The following is an 18,637-nucleotide window of genomic DNA, read 5'->3' as shown; positions in this document are numbered from 1 at the left end:
TTATGAATGCAGTCTCTGGAGCCAGGAATCCTGGGTTGAAATCTCAACTCAAGTACTTATTAATTGGGCAAGTTTCTTAACCTCCCAGTGCCTCTGTTCCTTCATTTGTAAAATGAGAATAATTATAGTGCCTATCGTATAGAGTTGTTGTGAAGATTTAAACACTTAAAATATGTAAACCTTTCCAAAAAGCGCCGGGCACACAGTGCGTGTTCAATAAGTGTTAGCTATTAATATTATTCTAAAATTGTGCTAATGTGGTAGCCACATGTGGCTCTTGAGCATCTGAAATAGACTTAGTCCTCATTGTGATATGCTCTACGTGTAAAATACATATAGAAATTCAAAGACGGTATAAAAAAGAATGTAAAATGTCTCAATATTTTTTATATTACACATTGAATTGATATTATGAATATATTGAGTTAAATTGTTAAAATGAATTTTGTGTCTAATTTTTTAATGTGGCTACTAGAACACTTATAAGTATGTATGTGACTTGCATTATATTTGTATTGAACAGAGGTATTCTAAAACATAGAAATCTTAAAGCAAGAAATTCATCAAAAAGAAACTTATTTTTTGGTTTAGCTCAAATCTGGGTTACTTGTGGTATGCTTTTAGTCACAAATAAAGAAGTACTGAAGAGAAGCAAAGGAATTACAATGCACTAAGTGAAGCCATTAGAAGTTGCTGCAATTTAGGTTGTGTTAATTTTTCCAGGAGAGATGCTCCTTTCTCCTCTGGAGTGTTTTATTCAATTTTGGGATTACATTTTAAGAGAGACACAGGCAATCTAGAGTATATTCTTGGTAAGCCTCCTAGGAAAATGAGAAGTTTTCATCACCGTGCCGTGGAAGAGAGGAACTGTGGGTGGGTAAGAACATGAACATACTCAGCTAAGTGAGAAGACCTGAGAAGCATGACCGAATACCAGGAATGTAGATTTGCCACGTGGAAATGGAATTGGAAATGGGATTGACCCAAAGGGTTCGATTGGGTCCAAGTTAGAGGGAAGATGATTTCAGCTTTAATATAGGGAGCAGCTTTACCAATTAGAGTTGTCCAAAAATGGAGTGAACTACCTTATAGAATATTCAAGAATTTGCCAACATAAATTTAAGCAGAGAATTATAGATAGGGTTAATACATCCTCAGAAGCTTTTCAAACTCTGAGATTCCATGATTAAGGCTTTGCCACTAATTCTGGTAGAGAGCTGCCAATTCATGCATCATGACCAGAATAACTAGAGTTCCATGATTTTAATTAGTTTTCTAGTTTAGTTTTTTTTGTTGTTGTTGTTAGATACAGAAGTTAATTTGTTTTGGTAAGATACAGAAGTTCACTGGTACTAGCTCAAGCAAACAGGAGTTATTGTGGGGTTATATATATGGTAGATAAGGATCTCACAAGAACGCAGGGAGAGGGATAATGATACAGCAGACTTGACGGAAACTGTAACAGGAACTGAGGCTGCATCTGCTATCTTCCTCTCAGAGGCTGGCTGATCTCTTCTTCATGATAACTTTGCTTTCCTCCGCATCCTCGTTCTAGTCTATTATTGAAACTGACTGGCTTCATGTAACTCTGTTCATGCACCATTTCTGCTCACTACTAATTTCAGAGGGTCTTTCAAAGCTTCTCTGGACTTGAATCTACTCATGACCTTACAACTTGGGTTCTCCCACCTAAATGTTTTGGTCTTTCATTTTCCCCAATTCCAGTCTTATGAGAAAAAGGATTGGCCTAGCTTTTTTTTTTTTTCAAGCCAGATTACTGGCTACAGTATGGATGGACTTTCCTTGGGTGAGATGGCTTCAACTGGTCCAGACAGCTGGGGTTGGGGAATTTTATTTATGTGGGAGGGGGAAGTTTCTGCCAGAAACAGATGTGGGTGGCGCAGGGAGTTATTGCTATTTCTAGTATCACTACTGAAAGATGGAGGTCATGGAGTTTATACTCAGAAATTTAGGAATCCACTTCAGTTTATTCTGTGTATTTTTTTTAATTTTTTTTTTTTTTAGATTTTATTTTTTTTATTTTTCGACAGAGAGAGAGAGAGAATGCAAGCAGGGGGGAGTGGGAGAAGCAGGCTTCCCGCTGAACAGGGAGCCCAATGTGGGACTCGATCCCAGGACCCTGGGATCATGACCTGAGCCGAAGGCAGACGCTTAACGACTGAGACACCCAGGCGCCCTTATTCTGTGTATTAAGAAGAGAGACCCTATTCAAAAGATTCTGGTTTGAGACTAATGATAGAAATATGAATTTTATTCTAAGATGTGATCTAGGAACTTGTTACTCAAAGTGTGTTTCATGGACTAGCAGCATCAACATTGCTTAGGAGCTTGTTAGAAATTAGAAACTCAGGCTCCACCCGAGACCTACTAAATTAGAATCTACATTTTATTTATTTTTTTTATTTTTTATTTTTTTATTTTTTAAAGATTTTATTTATTTATTTGAGAGAGAGAGAATGAGAGAGAGAAAGCACATGAGAGGGGGGAGGGTCAGAGGGAGAAGCAGACTCCCCGCGGAGGAGGGACCCCGATATGGGACTCGATCCCGGGACTCCAGGATCATGACCTGAGCCGAAGGCAGTGGCTTAACCAACTGAGCCACCCAGGCGCCCTAGAATCTACATTTTAATAAGATTCCCAAGTGATTTGTATTCACATTGAGGTTTGAGAAGTGTGGCTCTCGAATAAGTTGGTCTGGTTTAGGTCTTTTAAGTTACCAAAGGCTTTTACTAGGAAACTTCCTGTAGTGTGCTATAGCCATGTGAGAACCAAGTGCTACATTGTCAGAATTTTGTGAATAGGTTGATTTTATGTAGAGCCGGTTGTTAAACATTTACCAGCATTCCACTGGACAGTTCTAAATCTCCTAATTCAATCTGGAATTAAAATAGTCTCCTAGAGGTTGTGGGACAGAGTAACTTCCATATTGGGATGGGTGTGGAGCAAGACAAAACAAATAATTCCTCACCAAATTTTCCACCTTATGACTAATAAATCATTATTCTAGATAGATGTTTCTGTATAAAAAGAAATAATCTGAGTTTGCAGTAAGCACAAGGAGGGAAGGCAATCTCAGATTTGGTGATACTTGAAATATGGATAGACAAACAGGCAGAGACCAGAAAATTTCCCAGCTGGCAGCTGGACAGTTTTGGAGCTGAAACCTAGGTATGGAATAGCAGTTTCTGTATAGAGGAGACGTAAGGGTGGGAAGATTCTGGTCCTAGAGACATACCACATATGGGAATTAATGCTTTTATTGCCTATATTATACTGAGTATAAAATTGTTAAACAAAACAACTCCAAGTTAATGATAGGTGTGGATGCCAATGTTTCATGGTATTACATAGGGAGTGGTTTTTAAAGTGTGGTCTCTGGACAACTACACCAGTTCTCAGCATCACCTGAGAACCTATTATAAATACAAATTCATGGGCCACACCCAGGCCTACTGGATCAGAAACTCTGGGGGATAGAGCTCAGCAATCTGTTTTAACAAGGCTTCTGGGTGATTCTGATGCATACCATTGAAGTAGGAAATGTCACTGAGTTCCTTATTTTTGTCCAATAAGAGAATCCATTTTCAACTTGAACCTAAAATGGGAAGTGACTCTTCTTCCAAAGGAGTTTCCAGAGCAACTGAAAAATGGTTGAAGAAAGCAGACAGCACAGATCAAGGGAACTACAGGGTTAGGCAGATATTAAGAAGCTTTTCCCAGGGAAGTTAGCCAAACAGGCAGACATCTGGCATGTTGCCAAGACTCCTGGAGAGTATAAACCTTCCTAGAAATCTACTGGGAAAAGTTGTGTTTAAAGTGAACTTTAAGGAAGTGCATAAACACAGCCTAAAGACTTTCTGCAAATACTAATAAAAGTTCTGATATAAAGAATGTGACATCCTAGCCCATGTATCATACATGTATCAGCATATATTATATTAAGAAATAAGCAGATAATGGAAAAAAGGTACTAGGACAGCTTATTCATTTTGCTTCTCTGGTTAAGTGCTCTCACTGGTTCCTCACTAATGACAGCTTGTAACATTTAACGAGTGCTTACTCTGTGCCAGGTACTGTAGTAAGTACCTCAATAAATTATCTCATGAGCCCTGTATCCCAGATAAGGAAACCGAGGCCCAAAGAAGTATAGTACCTTGCCCCAGGTCACATAGCTGGTAAGTGATGATACTGAGATGCAAACCCAGAAAGTTTGGGTCCAGAGTGCCATTGCTTAACCAAAAGCTCTACTGCCCCTCTTTAGTGAGAACTTCATTACATATTAAATATTTAGAGGCTTGAGTTCCTATTTCAGAGTATGAATTTTTTGTAGTTTTTAATAAGTATCAAACTAAATAACCTCTTTACATATTGGTATATACAGATAACTGGACTCTGGACCCCATCTGACTAATGCCATCAAGTTCTGGTGGTCAAAGTGGGCAATCAGAGAAATCGCACCTCTTTAAGAAGGACGCTGCTTTAATAAGCTACTACTATAAGCATACTACATGTTACTCTGAGTCCCAATATTAGGTGTTTAAACTATGTCATTATAACAGGAGACATAAAGAAGTACACAGATGGGGGCCAAATGACCCTGGGTACAGAAAAGGGGAGTTGTAGATGCTCAGGAAAAGCACCTTTAATCACCTTTTTTGTCTGGAAATGGATTTGGTGAACTTGCCCCAATTCTTGAATTTACCTTCAAATGAAATTAGTTTTTAAGCATCATGAGAGCAATGGCTATGTTGGTTTTGTTCGCTGCATCTATGCATAGCCAAGCACACTGCTCGACACATGGCAAACAGGCACATATTTGTGAAAAGGGAGGAGAAAAGAAGAGAAGGAGGGAGAAAAGGAAGAAAGTTGTAAAGGTAGATTCAAGTTCTTTGAATTTGTGTGTGTGTGTGTGTGTGTGTGCGCGTGCGTCTAACAGTCATAAATGGGTATGGAAACTTTGAAGTAACTGCTTAGGTGTTAATAGGATAGGGGAATAAATTAGAAATCTCATTCTTCATGTAGTTGGGTACAATATATACATATGAAATAAATCATCTGGGAAATACCTACTTTGATCCAGTCCAACTTCTCATGGGCAGCTTCATGGAAGAAGTTAATTTTGCTAGCTTGCTGTGTGTGTGTGTGTGTGTGTGTGTGTGAGAAAGAGAGAGAGAGAGAGAGAGAGAGAGAGAGAGAGAGAGAGAGAAGGGATAGAGGAATGTTGGCAGGGTGTTGAGGCTGGGAAGATAAGCAGAGGCCAGAAGGAAGCTCCAGAAGTAGTTACTGGAGGGCTTTATTTAAACTGGAAAGCGATATAATCTGCGATCAGATTTTTTTAGATTAAACTACGCTGACAACAGCTGTGACGTAATGGAAAGGATACTGATTTTTTTTTTTCCAGCTCTAATAACCTGTGCGTAGGTCTCAAGACCTGCCATTTTAAAACCAGAAGAGTTATATAAATTTTTTTCAAGTATTATTCAATTGATCCTAATGGCTCAGCTTGCCAGCAGAGAGAAAATATAGAGCTGATTAATGTTAAGATGAAGTTAAAACTACGCTGATCTCGAGTTGAGATAAAAAGAAAGTTTGTTGGGGCACCCGCCTTGGGCGGTAGTGGAAAGTTTTGTGATTTTAAAGTTTTTACAAGGCTGGAAATGGGGCGATGGAAGCTGGTCAGATTCTTCAGATTTTGTTTTTCATGCTTTCCTGGGGACTCTCTCAATATATTAAAATTATCGTCCTGAGTACAACTGAAGACTCAAAAAGGAAAGAAGAAATAAAATAGGGTAACGCCAACAGGACCATATTTTCCATGAGGGCAGATTCCTCTGAAGTTGGTTTAAGCTGTCGTACCGGAACCACGAAACAGAGGGTCCTACCACGGAAGACTGACTGTAACACCGCCACGGGGCACCGGCGTCATTCGCGGTTCCTTGGCGGCTTGAAAGCCTATTTTGGTTCCCGCCCCTTTTCCTCTTGCTCTTTCTAATCCTTCCCCCTCTGCAATTCCGGACAGGAACCCTTTTTAATTTCTTCTAAATTGAGGCGTAGGACCAATTTCGCCAACACAATCCGGAATGGTCAACATGGCGGCCGCCGTAAGGTGCCTCGGTAGAGGTAACCCAAGGAGTTATCTGGGCTTGGGGGGAAAATAGCTCTGGTATGCAGTCTTCTGTTGTAAGCCGGACTCTCCTAGGCACGGGTCTGCACTGGGGGCTCGAAAAGCTTTTCAGGGCTCTAGGTTCTCCAGAGGGTTATTACTACTTAAAAGCGACCTTATCAGATGTTTCACTCCTTTCTGGAGCGTTCCTAGGGGTGGAGAGGGAGGGGGATGTGCACTGCCCCTTCTCCAGCCACCCCTAGGGACGGAGCTGAAGACGCGGTTCTGTTTCCAATACTGGCGGTGTGGGCTGCGCGGAAGAGTTTGAAAAGCGAAGTGAGTTCTGGTATTGGAAAGGTGGTATGTTTAAGTGATCTACGTCTGTAAACTTTAACACTTTACAAAATGCTTGTTGGTGCTTTGGGAGTACATCGTTGCAGGCAATTCTAATTCTTAAACGTCCAGACGTTGTCTAATTCGCATCAACATTTATCATTTGGGGACTAATTGTGTAGTACTTCTTGTTAGCAGCTCTTTTCAGCAGTTAGTAAACTCCAATGTATTGTCTAGGAGGACAGCCCTTTTTTGGTACAATGCTTTTTTTTTTTGTACAGTGCTTTTTAATTTTTGTTTGGTGTTTTTGAATGTGCCCGGCTAGCTCAGTCGGTAGAGCATGAGACTCTTAATTTTTGTTTGGTGTTTTTGAAGCACTGATACGTATTGTTATTTAATTAAGGTAGCTCTTTAGGTGGAGGCAGTAGCCAGCATCACTCCTATTTTACGGAGGAATCAACTGATCCTGTTAAAGTATGTGGTAGCAAGTGGCAGGGGCAAAACTGAAGCTTCACTCCTAGGCCAGTGATTTTTTTTTTTTTAAACTACATCTTAGTTTTCTCTTTGAGCTTCTTACAGGAACGCCTAGTGTTAAGACAGGATTCTGTGTTTGGGATAGTTGTTTAAAAGAGTGGTGGCAAGAGATCACAGCAGACCCTCATAACTACTAAGTGAGCAAACCATAAAGTGTATCTTTACTGAAAAGAGACTTATGGTATTTTCTTCATGTATGACAAATAACATGATGTTAGACAAGTCAAGTAAACCAAAAAGAGAACTGAAGATTATCATTCTCTCCTTGCCACTGTTTTCTTCTCTTGGCTTCTAGGATTCCTGACTCTTGATTTTCTTTTTATCTCACCTGTCATTTCTCACATTTACTTTGCTAGCTCCTCCTCTCCCCAGTCTCTTACCTTGGAATGTCTTAGGAGCCAGGATCCCATCTTTCATCTTCATGTCTTTTGTATATAAATTCACTCCTCTTGTGATTTCATCCAAGTCTCCTGGCTTTGACTATTTTCTATATCGTAATGGCTCTCAAATTTATATCTGCAGTTGGGACCTCTTGTGGACTTTAGATTCTTAAACTCATCTGCCAGTTCTAGATCTCCACTTGTTCATCTCTTTAGCACTTAACACTTGTCTAAAATCAGACTCATCATAGCCTGCAGTTTTCCCCATCTCATTTCAGGGTAACTTCATCCTTTCAGTTGTCTGGGCCAAAACCTCAGAATATCCTCAACTCCCCCTCTTTTTCCCACACTTCACATTAAATGGTTGACAAATCTGATTGGTTTTACCTTCGAAATAAATCCAAAATCTAACTTCTCACTATACTATAGCAACTACCTTGCATGCCGTTACCATTCCTCACCTGGATTTCACTATTTTCAACGAGTATGAAATTGGTCCTTTAAGAACTAAGTCATGTTACTCTTGTGCTTGAAACTCTGCAAGGCCTCCCCATTTTTCTTAGTCCTTAGAATGGCCTACGGGTGTGCTGTCTTTATTGTTATCCACTATTGAGCACTTCAGATGTGGTTAATCTGAATAGAGTGTGTCAAATACACATTAGATTTTGAGGACTTAGTACCCAAAAAAGTAAAATATCTGAATTTGCTATGTTGATAACATGTTGAAATGATAATATTTTGGGGTATTAGCTATAATAAAATATGTTAATCTTTTTTTTTAAGATTATTTATTTATTTGTCAGAGAGAGAGTCAGCGAGAGCAGGAACACAAGCAGGGGAGTGAGAGAGGGAGAAGCGGGCTTCCTGCCGAGCAGGGACCCCGATGCGGGGTTCGATCCCAGGACCCTGGGATCATGACCTGAGACAAAGGCAGATCCTTAATGACTGAGCCACCCAGGCGCCCCAATATTTTCATTATTATTATTATTTTTAAAGATTTTATTTATTTATTTGAGAGAGAATGAGAGAGAGAGAACACCTGAGAGGGGATAGGGTCAGAGGACAAAGCAGACCCCCTGCCGAGCAGGAAGCCCGATGCGGGACTCGATCCAGGGACTCCAGGATCATGACCTGAGCCGAAGGCAGCTGCCCAACCAACTGAGCCACCCAGGCGCCCGATATTTTCATTTTGAAATGATCCCTCTCACCTAGTAGGTAGAAAAGAAATGGAGAAGACCAAGAGTGGAAGATCGAATAGTTTGAAATTTGTTGCAGTAATCTATGTGGTAGATGATAGTGGTGTGGACTATGATGGGTGTAGTGGGAAGGCAAAGACTGCCTGGACTATGATGGGTGAAATGGGAAGGCAAAGACTAGATGCATAAGATCTCCTAGGTAAATTGAAGATTATAGAACTCTAAGCTTTCAGTATCAGATATAAGAATAAGCTAGGAAAGGAGATGGAGTAATTTCCGTCTCATTGCCAAGGGGTGGGAGAGGTGGGAGTGACTTTTGAGAACGAGTACAGATTCAGGTAGATTCCTAAGTCCTTGAGATAATTCTGTTTTCTCTGAAGTAGCAAGTGAGGTTATCTGCTAAGAGTGAAGGGAGAAGAAATATGTTAAAGGAGTGTAATAATACAGATCGACAAAATGACCCCAGAGGGATTGAAAGTACAGATATTATGGCCTAACAGTGCTATTTAAATATAGTTGACCCTTGAACAATGTAGGGATTAGGGGTGCCCCCCCAACCCCATGCAGTTGAAAATCTGCATATAATATTTTTTTGAGTTTCTTTCTTTATTGAGTCTACCCCCAGCCAGGGGAACAGCGACAGACCATGGTAACTGTCACACATCCTCCCCCCCCACTATCCCCCCACCTTGCCATAATTTTTGACCCCTCAAAAACATAACTACTGATAGCCTAATGTTGACTGGAAGCCTTACTGATAACAGTTGATTAACACATATTTTGTATGTTATATGTATTATATACTGTATTCTTATAATAAAGTAAGGTAGAGAAAAATATTAAGAAAATCATAAGGCAGAGAAAATACATTTACAGTACTGTATTTATTGAAAAAAATCTGTGTATAGTGGACCCATGCAGTTCAAACCCATGTTGTTCAAGGATTGCTATAGTGGTATTTTTGTAATTTGGTTTTTATTAGTCTGTCACAGTTTCATAGATTTTTTTTTTTTTAAGATTTTTTATTTATTTATTTGACAGAGAGAGACATAGAGCAGGAACAGAAGCAGGGGGAGTGGGAGAGGGAGAAGCAGGCTTCCCGCCGAGCAGGGAGCCCGATGCGGGACTCGATCCCAGGACCCTGGGACTATGACCTGAGCCGAAGTTAGACGCTTAATGACTGAGCCACCCAGGCGCCCAGTTTCATAGATTTCTGTTGAAAAGTTCGATTTCTGGTTGTCGTGACTTGGGGATTTTAAATAGGGTTGATTGTTTTATAGTAGGTTGCAATTGATGTATTCGAGAAGATTATTATTTTGAGGACCTTACCAAAGTTGTTGGGTTCTTGTTTAGTACAATTAGAATTATTTTTTATTGTTTGGAAGTGTTTGCCCAGCCTTGAATGGATAATTGCTGTTCCTTCATTTACCATGTATGATTTTTTGAAGGTAGCTGGCTTCTTTGAAAATGTGGAGGATCTCTTAAATTGTTGCATACCGGCATAGCCCACTAAATTTGAGATTTATGAGGGCAGGTACTGGATCTCTTAGTCTATTTCCCTCTTCTTCCATAGCCATTAAAGCCCTTAAATTCCCAACATTAAACAGGTTTCCTACACTGCCCCAAATGTTATTCCTGTATGTTCATAGAATTCAGTTTTAGTGATTATCTTGTACTTCAACTTTCTCTTGAAAGATAGGGATGAAATGAACTTGTTAGGCATGTAGCTTTGATGGTATTTGAACTGATGATAAGGAGGAGTAGGCTAAGGGAAGATATGAAGATGGCACATCCCAGTCAAATGTAACATTAAATGCAATGGCACAGAGGCAGCAATTAACTTGAGGGATTCAAGGGTTAGAAAGTAGGATCATAGTGAGCAAGTCCTGCTATTGAGTGATAGGCAGGAGGCAGCTCACAGAAAGCCTTGTAGACCTCAGTAAGGAATTTGTACCTATTCTACATGCACAGTGCTATGCACTTGGAAACTTACTGATGAAATGAATTCACTTGATGTGTAGATAAGTATTATAATTCCCATATTACTGGTTGTTGCATGGTTTTATATAATGAATGGATTTTAAGATTAGATTTTAAGTCATATGAAAATCTAGTTGTAGAGTACTAATTTAAAAAAATTGAATTGAAGTCCGTTCAACAGAAACGACAATTTAGAAGGCCAAAAATATGGAAACTTACACTAATGTATAAGAAAAATGCAAATTAAGACAATTCTCCATACCATCTTTCATTTACTAGATTGACAAAGACCAAAATGTTTGGTAACATACTATGTTGGCATAAATGTGTGGAAATTGGGGCGCCTGGATGGCTCAGATGGCTGGGCGTCTGCCTTCGGCTCGGGTCATGATCTCCAGGTCCTGGGATCTAGCCCCACGTCAGGCTCCTAGCTCAGCGGGGAGTCTGCTTCTCCCTCTCCCTCTGCCTCTCCCCCTGCTTGTACTCTCTCTGTCTCTCTTGCTCAAATAAATAAATATATCTTTAAAAAAGATAAATGTGTGGAAATAAGCAACCTTTTCATTGCTGGTGGAACTGTATATGGCACTGTCGTTATGGAGAGCAATATTATCAAAATTACAAATGTTCATATCCTTTGACTCAGCAGATTTACTTGAAATGTTCATATCCTTTGACTCAGCAGATTTACTTGAAATTTATTCTGTAAATATAGTTGTATGTGTACAAAATGATGTTTACACCAGGTTATTTAACACAACACTGTTTATAATAGCAAAATATTATAAATGACCTAATGGTTGGTCATTGATTAAGTAAATTATACAACCACACAGTGGAGTACTTTGCAGCTGTAAGGAGATAAAGGCTTTATGAACTGATAGGAAGTTATCACTTTTTTTTTTTAAAGATTTTATTTATTCCTTTGATAGAGAGAGTGAGCGAGAACACAAGGAGGGGGAGCTGCAGAGGGAGAGGGAGAAGCAGGCCCCCCCACTGAGCAGGGAGCCCGATGCGGGACTTGATCCCAGGACCCTGGGATCATGACCTGAGCCGAAGGCAGATTCTTAACTGACTGAGCCACCCAGGCGCATCGGACATTATCACTTTAATATATACATATACATATACATACACTTTTATGAAAGGCCTACATGAAATTATGTATATACACCTCACATAAATGTGGGTATTTATATCTACATATGCGTGTGTGTGTGTATATGTGTGTGTGAAAATAGACTCTTAACTACCATTAAGTGAGAAAGCAAAGTGTATAGAATAGTGGGTAGAATGTGCTACCATTTTATTGAGGAGGGAAATAATATGTCTACAAGGATGCACAAGAAATTGCTAACATGGGGTGGGGGAATGCAGGGGGCTAGTGGTGGGAGGAAGATTTTATTTTTGAAGATTTTATTTATTTATTTGTCAGAGAGAGAGCATGTGCACAAGCAGGGGAGTGGCAGGCAGAGGGAGAAGCAGGCTCCCCAGTGAGCAAGGAGCCCGATGTGGGACTTGATCCCAGGACCCTGGGATCATGACCTGAGCCGAAGGCAGACGCTTAACTGACTGAGCCACCCGGGTGTCCCCCCCCCCATTTTTTTTAAAAAGATTTTATTTATTTATAAATAAAAACAGAGACACAGAGACAGACACAGAGAGAGAGATAGCGAGAGCAGGAATACAAGCAGGGGGAGTGGGAGAGGGAGAAGCAGGCTTCCTGCTGATCGGGGAGCCCGATGTGGGACTCGATCCCAGGACCCTGGGATCAGGACCTGAGCCGAAGGCAGACGCTTAACCAACTGAGACGCCCAGGCGTCCCGAAGACTTTATTTTTGTGTTTTCTTTTGTGATTCTTAAATAAGGACATTTTCCTTGTATTTCTGCATGCAAAAGAATATAACATATAAAGAAAAATGTAAAATTCTGAATACTATTAATCTTAAAGATATAGAACATTATCAATTCTTCAAATGCCCAAGTGCCTTTTTCTTTCATCTCCTTCTTCCCCAGTAGTAAACACTTGGCCTGAATTTCTATTTTATCCGTCCCTTGTTTTTATGTATAGTTTTAATGCACACACATACATACAAATAATATATATATCTATACAGTATTGATTAGTTATGCATGTTTTTGAACTTAAAATAATACCAAATAAATTCTTCTGCTACTTACTTTTTTTGCTCAAAATTATGTTTGTGAAATTCATCCATATAACATACAGTTTAGTCATTTTTACACTTCTCTAGCTTTCCATTATAGGAATATACCACAGTTTACCCATTCTACTATAGATAAATGTTTGGGTTCTTTTCTGCAGTTTTGCCATTACAAAGATGTTATGATGATGATGATTTATTTTAATTCCAGTATAGTTGACATACAGTGTTATATTAATGTTTCAGGTGTACAATATAGTGATCTAGCAATTCTAAATATTGCTCAATGCTCATCATGATAAGTGTACTCTTAATCCCCTTCACCTATTTCATCCATCCCCCCACCTACCTCCCCTCTGGTAGCCATCTGTTTGTTCTCTATAGTTAACAGTCTGTTTTGTTTTTTTTTTCTTTTTTTGGTTTGTCTCTTTTTTTCTTTGTTCATTTGTTTTGTTTCTTAAGTTCCACATATGGGTGAAATCATATGGTATTTGTCTTTATCTGGCTGACTTGTTTCACTTGCTGTTATAATTTTTAGATCAATTGTTGTTGCAAATGTCAAGATTTCATTCTCTTTTATGGCTGAGTAATATTTCATTGCATGTATATATACACACACACACACACACACACACAGACCCCACATCTTTTTTATCCATTGATTGATCGATGGATACTTGGGCTATTTCCAAAATTTGGCTCTTGTAAATAATGCAGCAGTAAACATAGGGGTGTATATATCTTTCCGAATTAGTGTTTTCATATTCTTTGGGTAAATACCCAGTAGTGGAATTAGTGGATCATATGGTAATTCTAATTTTAAATTTTTTTTCTATTTTTTATTTTTTGAGGAACCTCTGCACGGTCTTCAGAGTGGCTACACCAGTTTACATTCACCAGTAGTGCTCGAGGTTTCCTTTGTCTTTGTATTGTTGCCAACACTTCTTTCTTGTGTTGTTGATTTTAGCTATTCTGATAGGTGTGGGTTGCTATCTCATTATAGTTTTGATTTGCATTTCCCTGATGATGAGTGATGTTGAGCATCTTTTCATATGTCTGTTTTATGTCTTTTTTTGAAAATGTCTGTTCATGTCTTCTACCCATTTTTAATTGAATTATTATTGTTTTAGAGTTAAGTTCTTTATATATTTTGGATACTAACCCTTTATTGGATATGTCATTTGAAAATATCTTCTCCCATTCAGTAGGTCATCTTTTAGTTTTGTTGTTTCTTTTGCTGTGCAGAAGCTTTTTATTTTGATGTAGTCTCAATAGTTTGTTTTTGCTTTTGTTTCTCTTGCCTCAGGAGATATATCTAGAAAAATGTTGCTACAGCTGATGTCAGAGAATCTACTGCCTATTCTATCTGCTCAGATTTTTATGGTTTCGAGTCTCACATTTAGTGTTTTTTTTGTTTTGTTTTATTTATTTATTTTAGATAGTGTGAGCAGGGGAAGAGGCAGTGGGAGAGGGAGAGGAGAGAAAGAAACTCAAGCTGACTCCCCTCTGAGCATGGAGCCTGATGCAGGGCTCAATCCCACGACCATGAGATCATGATCTGAGCTGAAACCAACAGTTGAACATTAAACCAACTGAGCCACCCAGACACCCCTTGCGTTTAGGTTTTTAATCCATTTTGGATTTATTTTTGTGTATGGTATAAGATAGTGGTCCAGTTTCATTCTTTTGCATGTGGCTGTCCAGTTTTCCCAGCACCATTTGTTGAAGAGATTGTCTTTTTTCCATTGCATATTCTTTTTTTCCTTTCTTATTTTTTTAAGGTTTTATTTGAGAGAGAGTGCAGAGCGAGAGAGAGAGCGAGAGAGAAAGAGCACAAGCAGGAGGGAGGGGCAGAGAGAGAGGGAGAAGCAGGTTCCCCACCAAGCTGGGAGCCCCATATGGGGCTCGATCCCAGGACCCTGGGATCATGACCTGAGCCGAAGGCAGACGCTTAACTGACTGAGCCACCCAGGTGCCCCCCATTGCATATTCTTACCTCCTTTGTCAAAGACTAATTGACCATGTAATTATGGGTTTATTTCTGGGCTTTCTATTTTGTTCCATTGATCTATGTGTCAGTTTTTTGTGCCAGGACCATACTGTTTTGATTACTGTGGATTTGTAGTATATCTTGAAATCTGGGATTGTGATATCTCCAGTTTTGTTTTTCTTTTTCAAGATTGCTTTGGCTATTCAGGGTCTTTTGTGGTTCCATACAAATTTTAGGCTTATTTGTTCTAGTTATGTGAAAAATGCTGTTGATATTTCGATAGGGATTTCATTAAATCTGTAGATTGCTTTGGGTGGTATGGACATTTTATTTTATTTTATTTTTAAAGATTTTATTTATTTATTTGAGAGAGAGAGAGAGAATGAGAGAGAGAGTGCATGAGGAGGGGAGGGTCAGAGGGAGAAGCAGACTCCCCGCCGAGCAGGGAGCCTGATGTGGGACTCGATCCAGGGACTCCAGGATCATGACCTGAGCCGAAGGCAGTCGCTTAACCAACTGAGCCACCCAGGCGCCCTAGTATGGACATTTTAACAATATTTGTTCTCCCAACCCATAAGCATGGAATATCTTTCCTTTGTTTGTCTCATCTTCAATTTCTTTCTTCAGTGTTTTATTGTTTTCAGAGTACATGTCTTTCATCTCCTAGGTTAAGTTTATTCCTTTGTGTTATTTTTGGTGCAGTTGTTAATGGGATTCTTTCTTAATTTCTCTTTCTGCTATGTCCTTATTAATGTAAAGAAATGCAGTGGATTTCTGTATATTGATTTGTGTCCTGCAACCTTACTGAATTCATTTATCAGTTATAGTAGGTTTTTAGTGGAGCCTTTCCTCTTTTCTTTATATAGTATCATTTTATCTGCAAATAATGAAAGTATGACTTCTTCCTTACTGATTTGGATCCTTTTATTTCTTATTGTTGTCTGATTTCTGTGGCCACGACTTCTAGTACTATGTTGAATAAAAGTCATGAGAGTGAACATCCTTGTCTTGTTCCTGATCTTAGGGGAAAAGCTCTGTTTTTCCTCATTGAGGATCATGTTAGCTTTGGGTTTTTCATATATGGCATTTATTATGTTGAGGTATGTTCCTTCTAAACCTACTTTGTTGAGGGTTTTTATCTTGAAGGGCTGTCGTACTTTGTCAAATCCTTTTTCTGCATTTATTGAAATGATACTGTGTTTTTTATTCTTTCTTATTTATGTGATGTATCACATTGATTAATTTGAGAATATTGAACCACCCTTGCATCACAGGAATAAACCCCACTTGATTGTGGTAAATGAGTTTTTTAATGTATTATTGGATGCAGTTTACTGATATTTTGTTGAGGATTTTTGAGTCTATGTTTAGAGATACTGACCTTTAGTTCTCTTTCTTTGTAGTGTCTTTTTCTTGTTTCAGCATCAGGGTAATGCTGGCCTCATAAAATGAATTTGGAAGCTTTCCTTCCTTTTATATTTTTTGGAATAGTTTGAGAAGAATAGGTAACTCTTCTTTAAATGTTTGGTAGAATTTATTTGTGAAGCCATCTGGTCCTGGATTTTTGCTTGTTGTTTGGACTTTTGATTACTGATTCATTTTCATTGCTGGTAATCAGTCTGTTCATTTTCGGTTTCTTTCTGCAGTCTTGGTAGATTATATGTTTCTAGGAATTTACCTATTTCTTCCAGGCTGTCCAATTGGTTGGCGTATAATTTTTCATAATATTCTCTTATAATGTTTTCTATTTCTGTGGTGTCAGTTGTTATTTCTCCTCATTTCTGATTTTGTTTGAGTCTCTCTCTCGCTGTCTCTCTCTCTTTTGATGAGACTGGCTTAAGGTTTATCAATTTCATTGGTCTTTTCAAAGAACCAGTTCTTGGTTTCATTGATCTGTTCTATTGTTTGTTTGTTTGTTTTTAGTTTCATTTATTTCTGCTCTAGTTTTTATTATTTCCTCCCTTCTACTGGTTTGGGGTTTTGTTTGTCCTTTTTCTAGCTCCTTTAGGTGTGTGGTTAGGTTGTTTATTTGAGATTTTTCTTGCTTCTTGGGATAGACCTGCTATGAACTTTCCTCTTAGAACAGCTTTTGCTGCCTCCCAAAGATTTTGACCACTGTGTTTTCATTTTCATTTGCATGTATTCTTTGATTTCCTGTTTGATTTCTTGGCGACCCATTCATTGTTTAGTAGCATGTTATTTAACCTTCACGTATTTTTGTTTTTTCCAGATTATTTTCTTGTGGTTGATTTCTAGTTTCATAGTGTTGTGGTCAGAAAAGATGCATGGAATGACTTCGATGTTCTTGAATTTGTTGAGACTTGTTTTGTGACTTAATATATGATCTATTCTGTGGAATGTTCCATGTGCGCTTGGGAAGAAGGTATATTATTATGTTCTGTTCTGAATATATCTGTTAGATACATCTTGTCCAGTGTGTCATTCAAAGCTACTGTTTCTTTGTTGATTTTCTGTTTGGATGATCTATCCATTGATATAAGTGGGGTGTTAAAGTCTCCTAGTATTATTGTGTTACTATTGATTATTCCCTTTATGTTTGTTATTAGCTGCTTTATATATTGGGTGCTCCCATGTTGGGTGCATAAATATTTACAATTGTTATATCTTCTTGTTTTGTTTTTCCCCTTGTGATTATATGGTGTCCTTCTTTTTCTCTTGTTACAGTGTTTATTTTAAAGTCAGTTTTGTCCATTATAAGTATTGCTACCATGGCTTTCCTTTCACTATCATTTACATGATAAATGCTTTTCCATCCCTTCACTTTCAACCTGCATGTGTCTTTCTTTTTAATTAATTAATTATTTTAAAAGATTTTATTTATTTATTTGTCAGAGAGAGAGAGAGAGAAACAGTGAGCACAAGCAGGGTGAGGGGCAGAGGGAGAAGCAGACTCCCCACTGAGCAGGGAGCCCAATGCGGGACTCGATCCCAGGATCCCAGGATCATGACCTGAGCTGAAGGCAACTGCTTAACCAACTGAGCATTGTCCCCTGTTCATCGGAATCTGGCACTTCAGGCGTGTCTCCTGTGAGTGTTGCATGTGCCCTGTTGTTGTGGCTGAGCCATGTTTGCCTTCAGTCCAGTCATCTGTAGTGGCTCTCTTTGCCTATTGTGGGCAGGGTTTGGTCCCTGTGTTGTTAGTGGACTGGTCTGGGGACACCTTGGGCTTAAGTTGAGTCAGACCAGGCATTTGCCAGAGATGCAGTAGCACCTAACTGCAGGTGAATGTGGGGGCAGGGTGCTTGGTGCCAGCAAGGTCCAAGCTGACAGGACTGGACCTCCAGCCCTGGAGACTGAGGCAGGTTGTGTTGGAGGGGGCAGATCTACAGAAGTGCTCTGGGTTGGGATGCATGGTGTTAGCAAGGTTTACGTGGGTCTGTTGTGAGAGGAGACCTGGATCAGAGGCCTGGCTGGAGGGGGCATGTCAGCTGGAAAACGGGGGTGAGGGGCTGGGCGTGGGGATGGCGGCAGGGTCAGGGAGAGTGCACTGTTAGCAAGTCAGGTAGCAGGTGTTGGTGCTGCACTGGTTGCCAAAGGTATTAGTGTGTTTACGCTGGGGGTGAGTCATGAGAATGGTACCTGCTAGTAATTTTGTTCCTGGAGAGGTCTCCCAAAGATCCCTGCCTCTCCAGCACATGCTCTGAGATTTGTATAAACAAATCTCCCTCTTGTACACCCCAGGCATTTTTCAAACTGCTGCTCTTGTGCTGTATCTGCATGGGGGCTGTTTGTTTTGCTGTCTCTTTAAGGGTGGGGACTCAATTTCTCTTGCCCTCCTGGCTCCCTGTTTCTCACTCCTGGCTCCCTCCTGTCTCTCACTCCCGTCTCCCATAAGCCTGCTGATTTTTAAACTTCCAGATGTTAAGCCTTGCTGATTGTTAAGAACTCCTGAAATTCAGCTCCTCTGGTTTTCAAAG

General features: G+C 39.4%; 1 protein-coding gene across 2 annotated transcripts in view; it reads left to right on the top strand.

Annotated features, from left to right (window-relative positions):
- Positions 1-6,011: 6,011 nt before the first annotated feature.
- Positions 6,012-18,637, top strand: part of MRPL1 (mitochondrial ribosomal protein L1) — a 91,526-nt gene continuing 78,900 nt past the window's right edge. For both annotated transcript variants that reach the window (XM_021702363.1, XM_021702364.1), the window contains exon 1: positions 6,012-6,141. In XM_021702363.1, coding sequence (XP_021558038.1) covers positions 6,102-6,141 — 40 coding nt within the window. In that variant the 5' untranslated portion in view covers positions 6,012-6,101. The remainder of the gene's footprint in view (positions 6,142-18,637) is intronic.

The sequence above is a fragment of the Neomonachus schauinslandi genome, chromosome 2 (assembly GCF_002201575.2).
Source record: "Neomonachus schauinslandi chromosome 2, ASM220157v2, whole genome shotgun sequence".
In the NCBI taxonomy this organism is placed as follows: domain Eukaryota; kingdom Metazoa; phylum Chordata; class Mammalia; order Carnivora; family Phocidae; genus Neomonachus; species Neomonachus schauinslandi.
The sequence above is the reverse complement of the archived record's forward strand: the minus strand, read 5'-3'. Positions and strand labels throughout refer to the sequence as shown.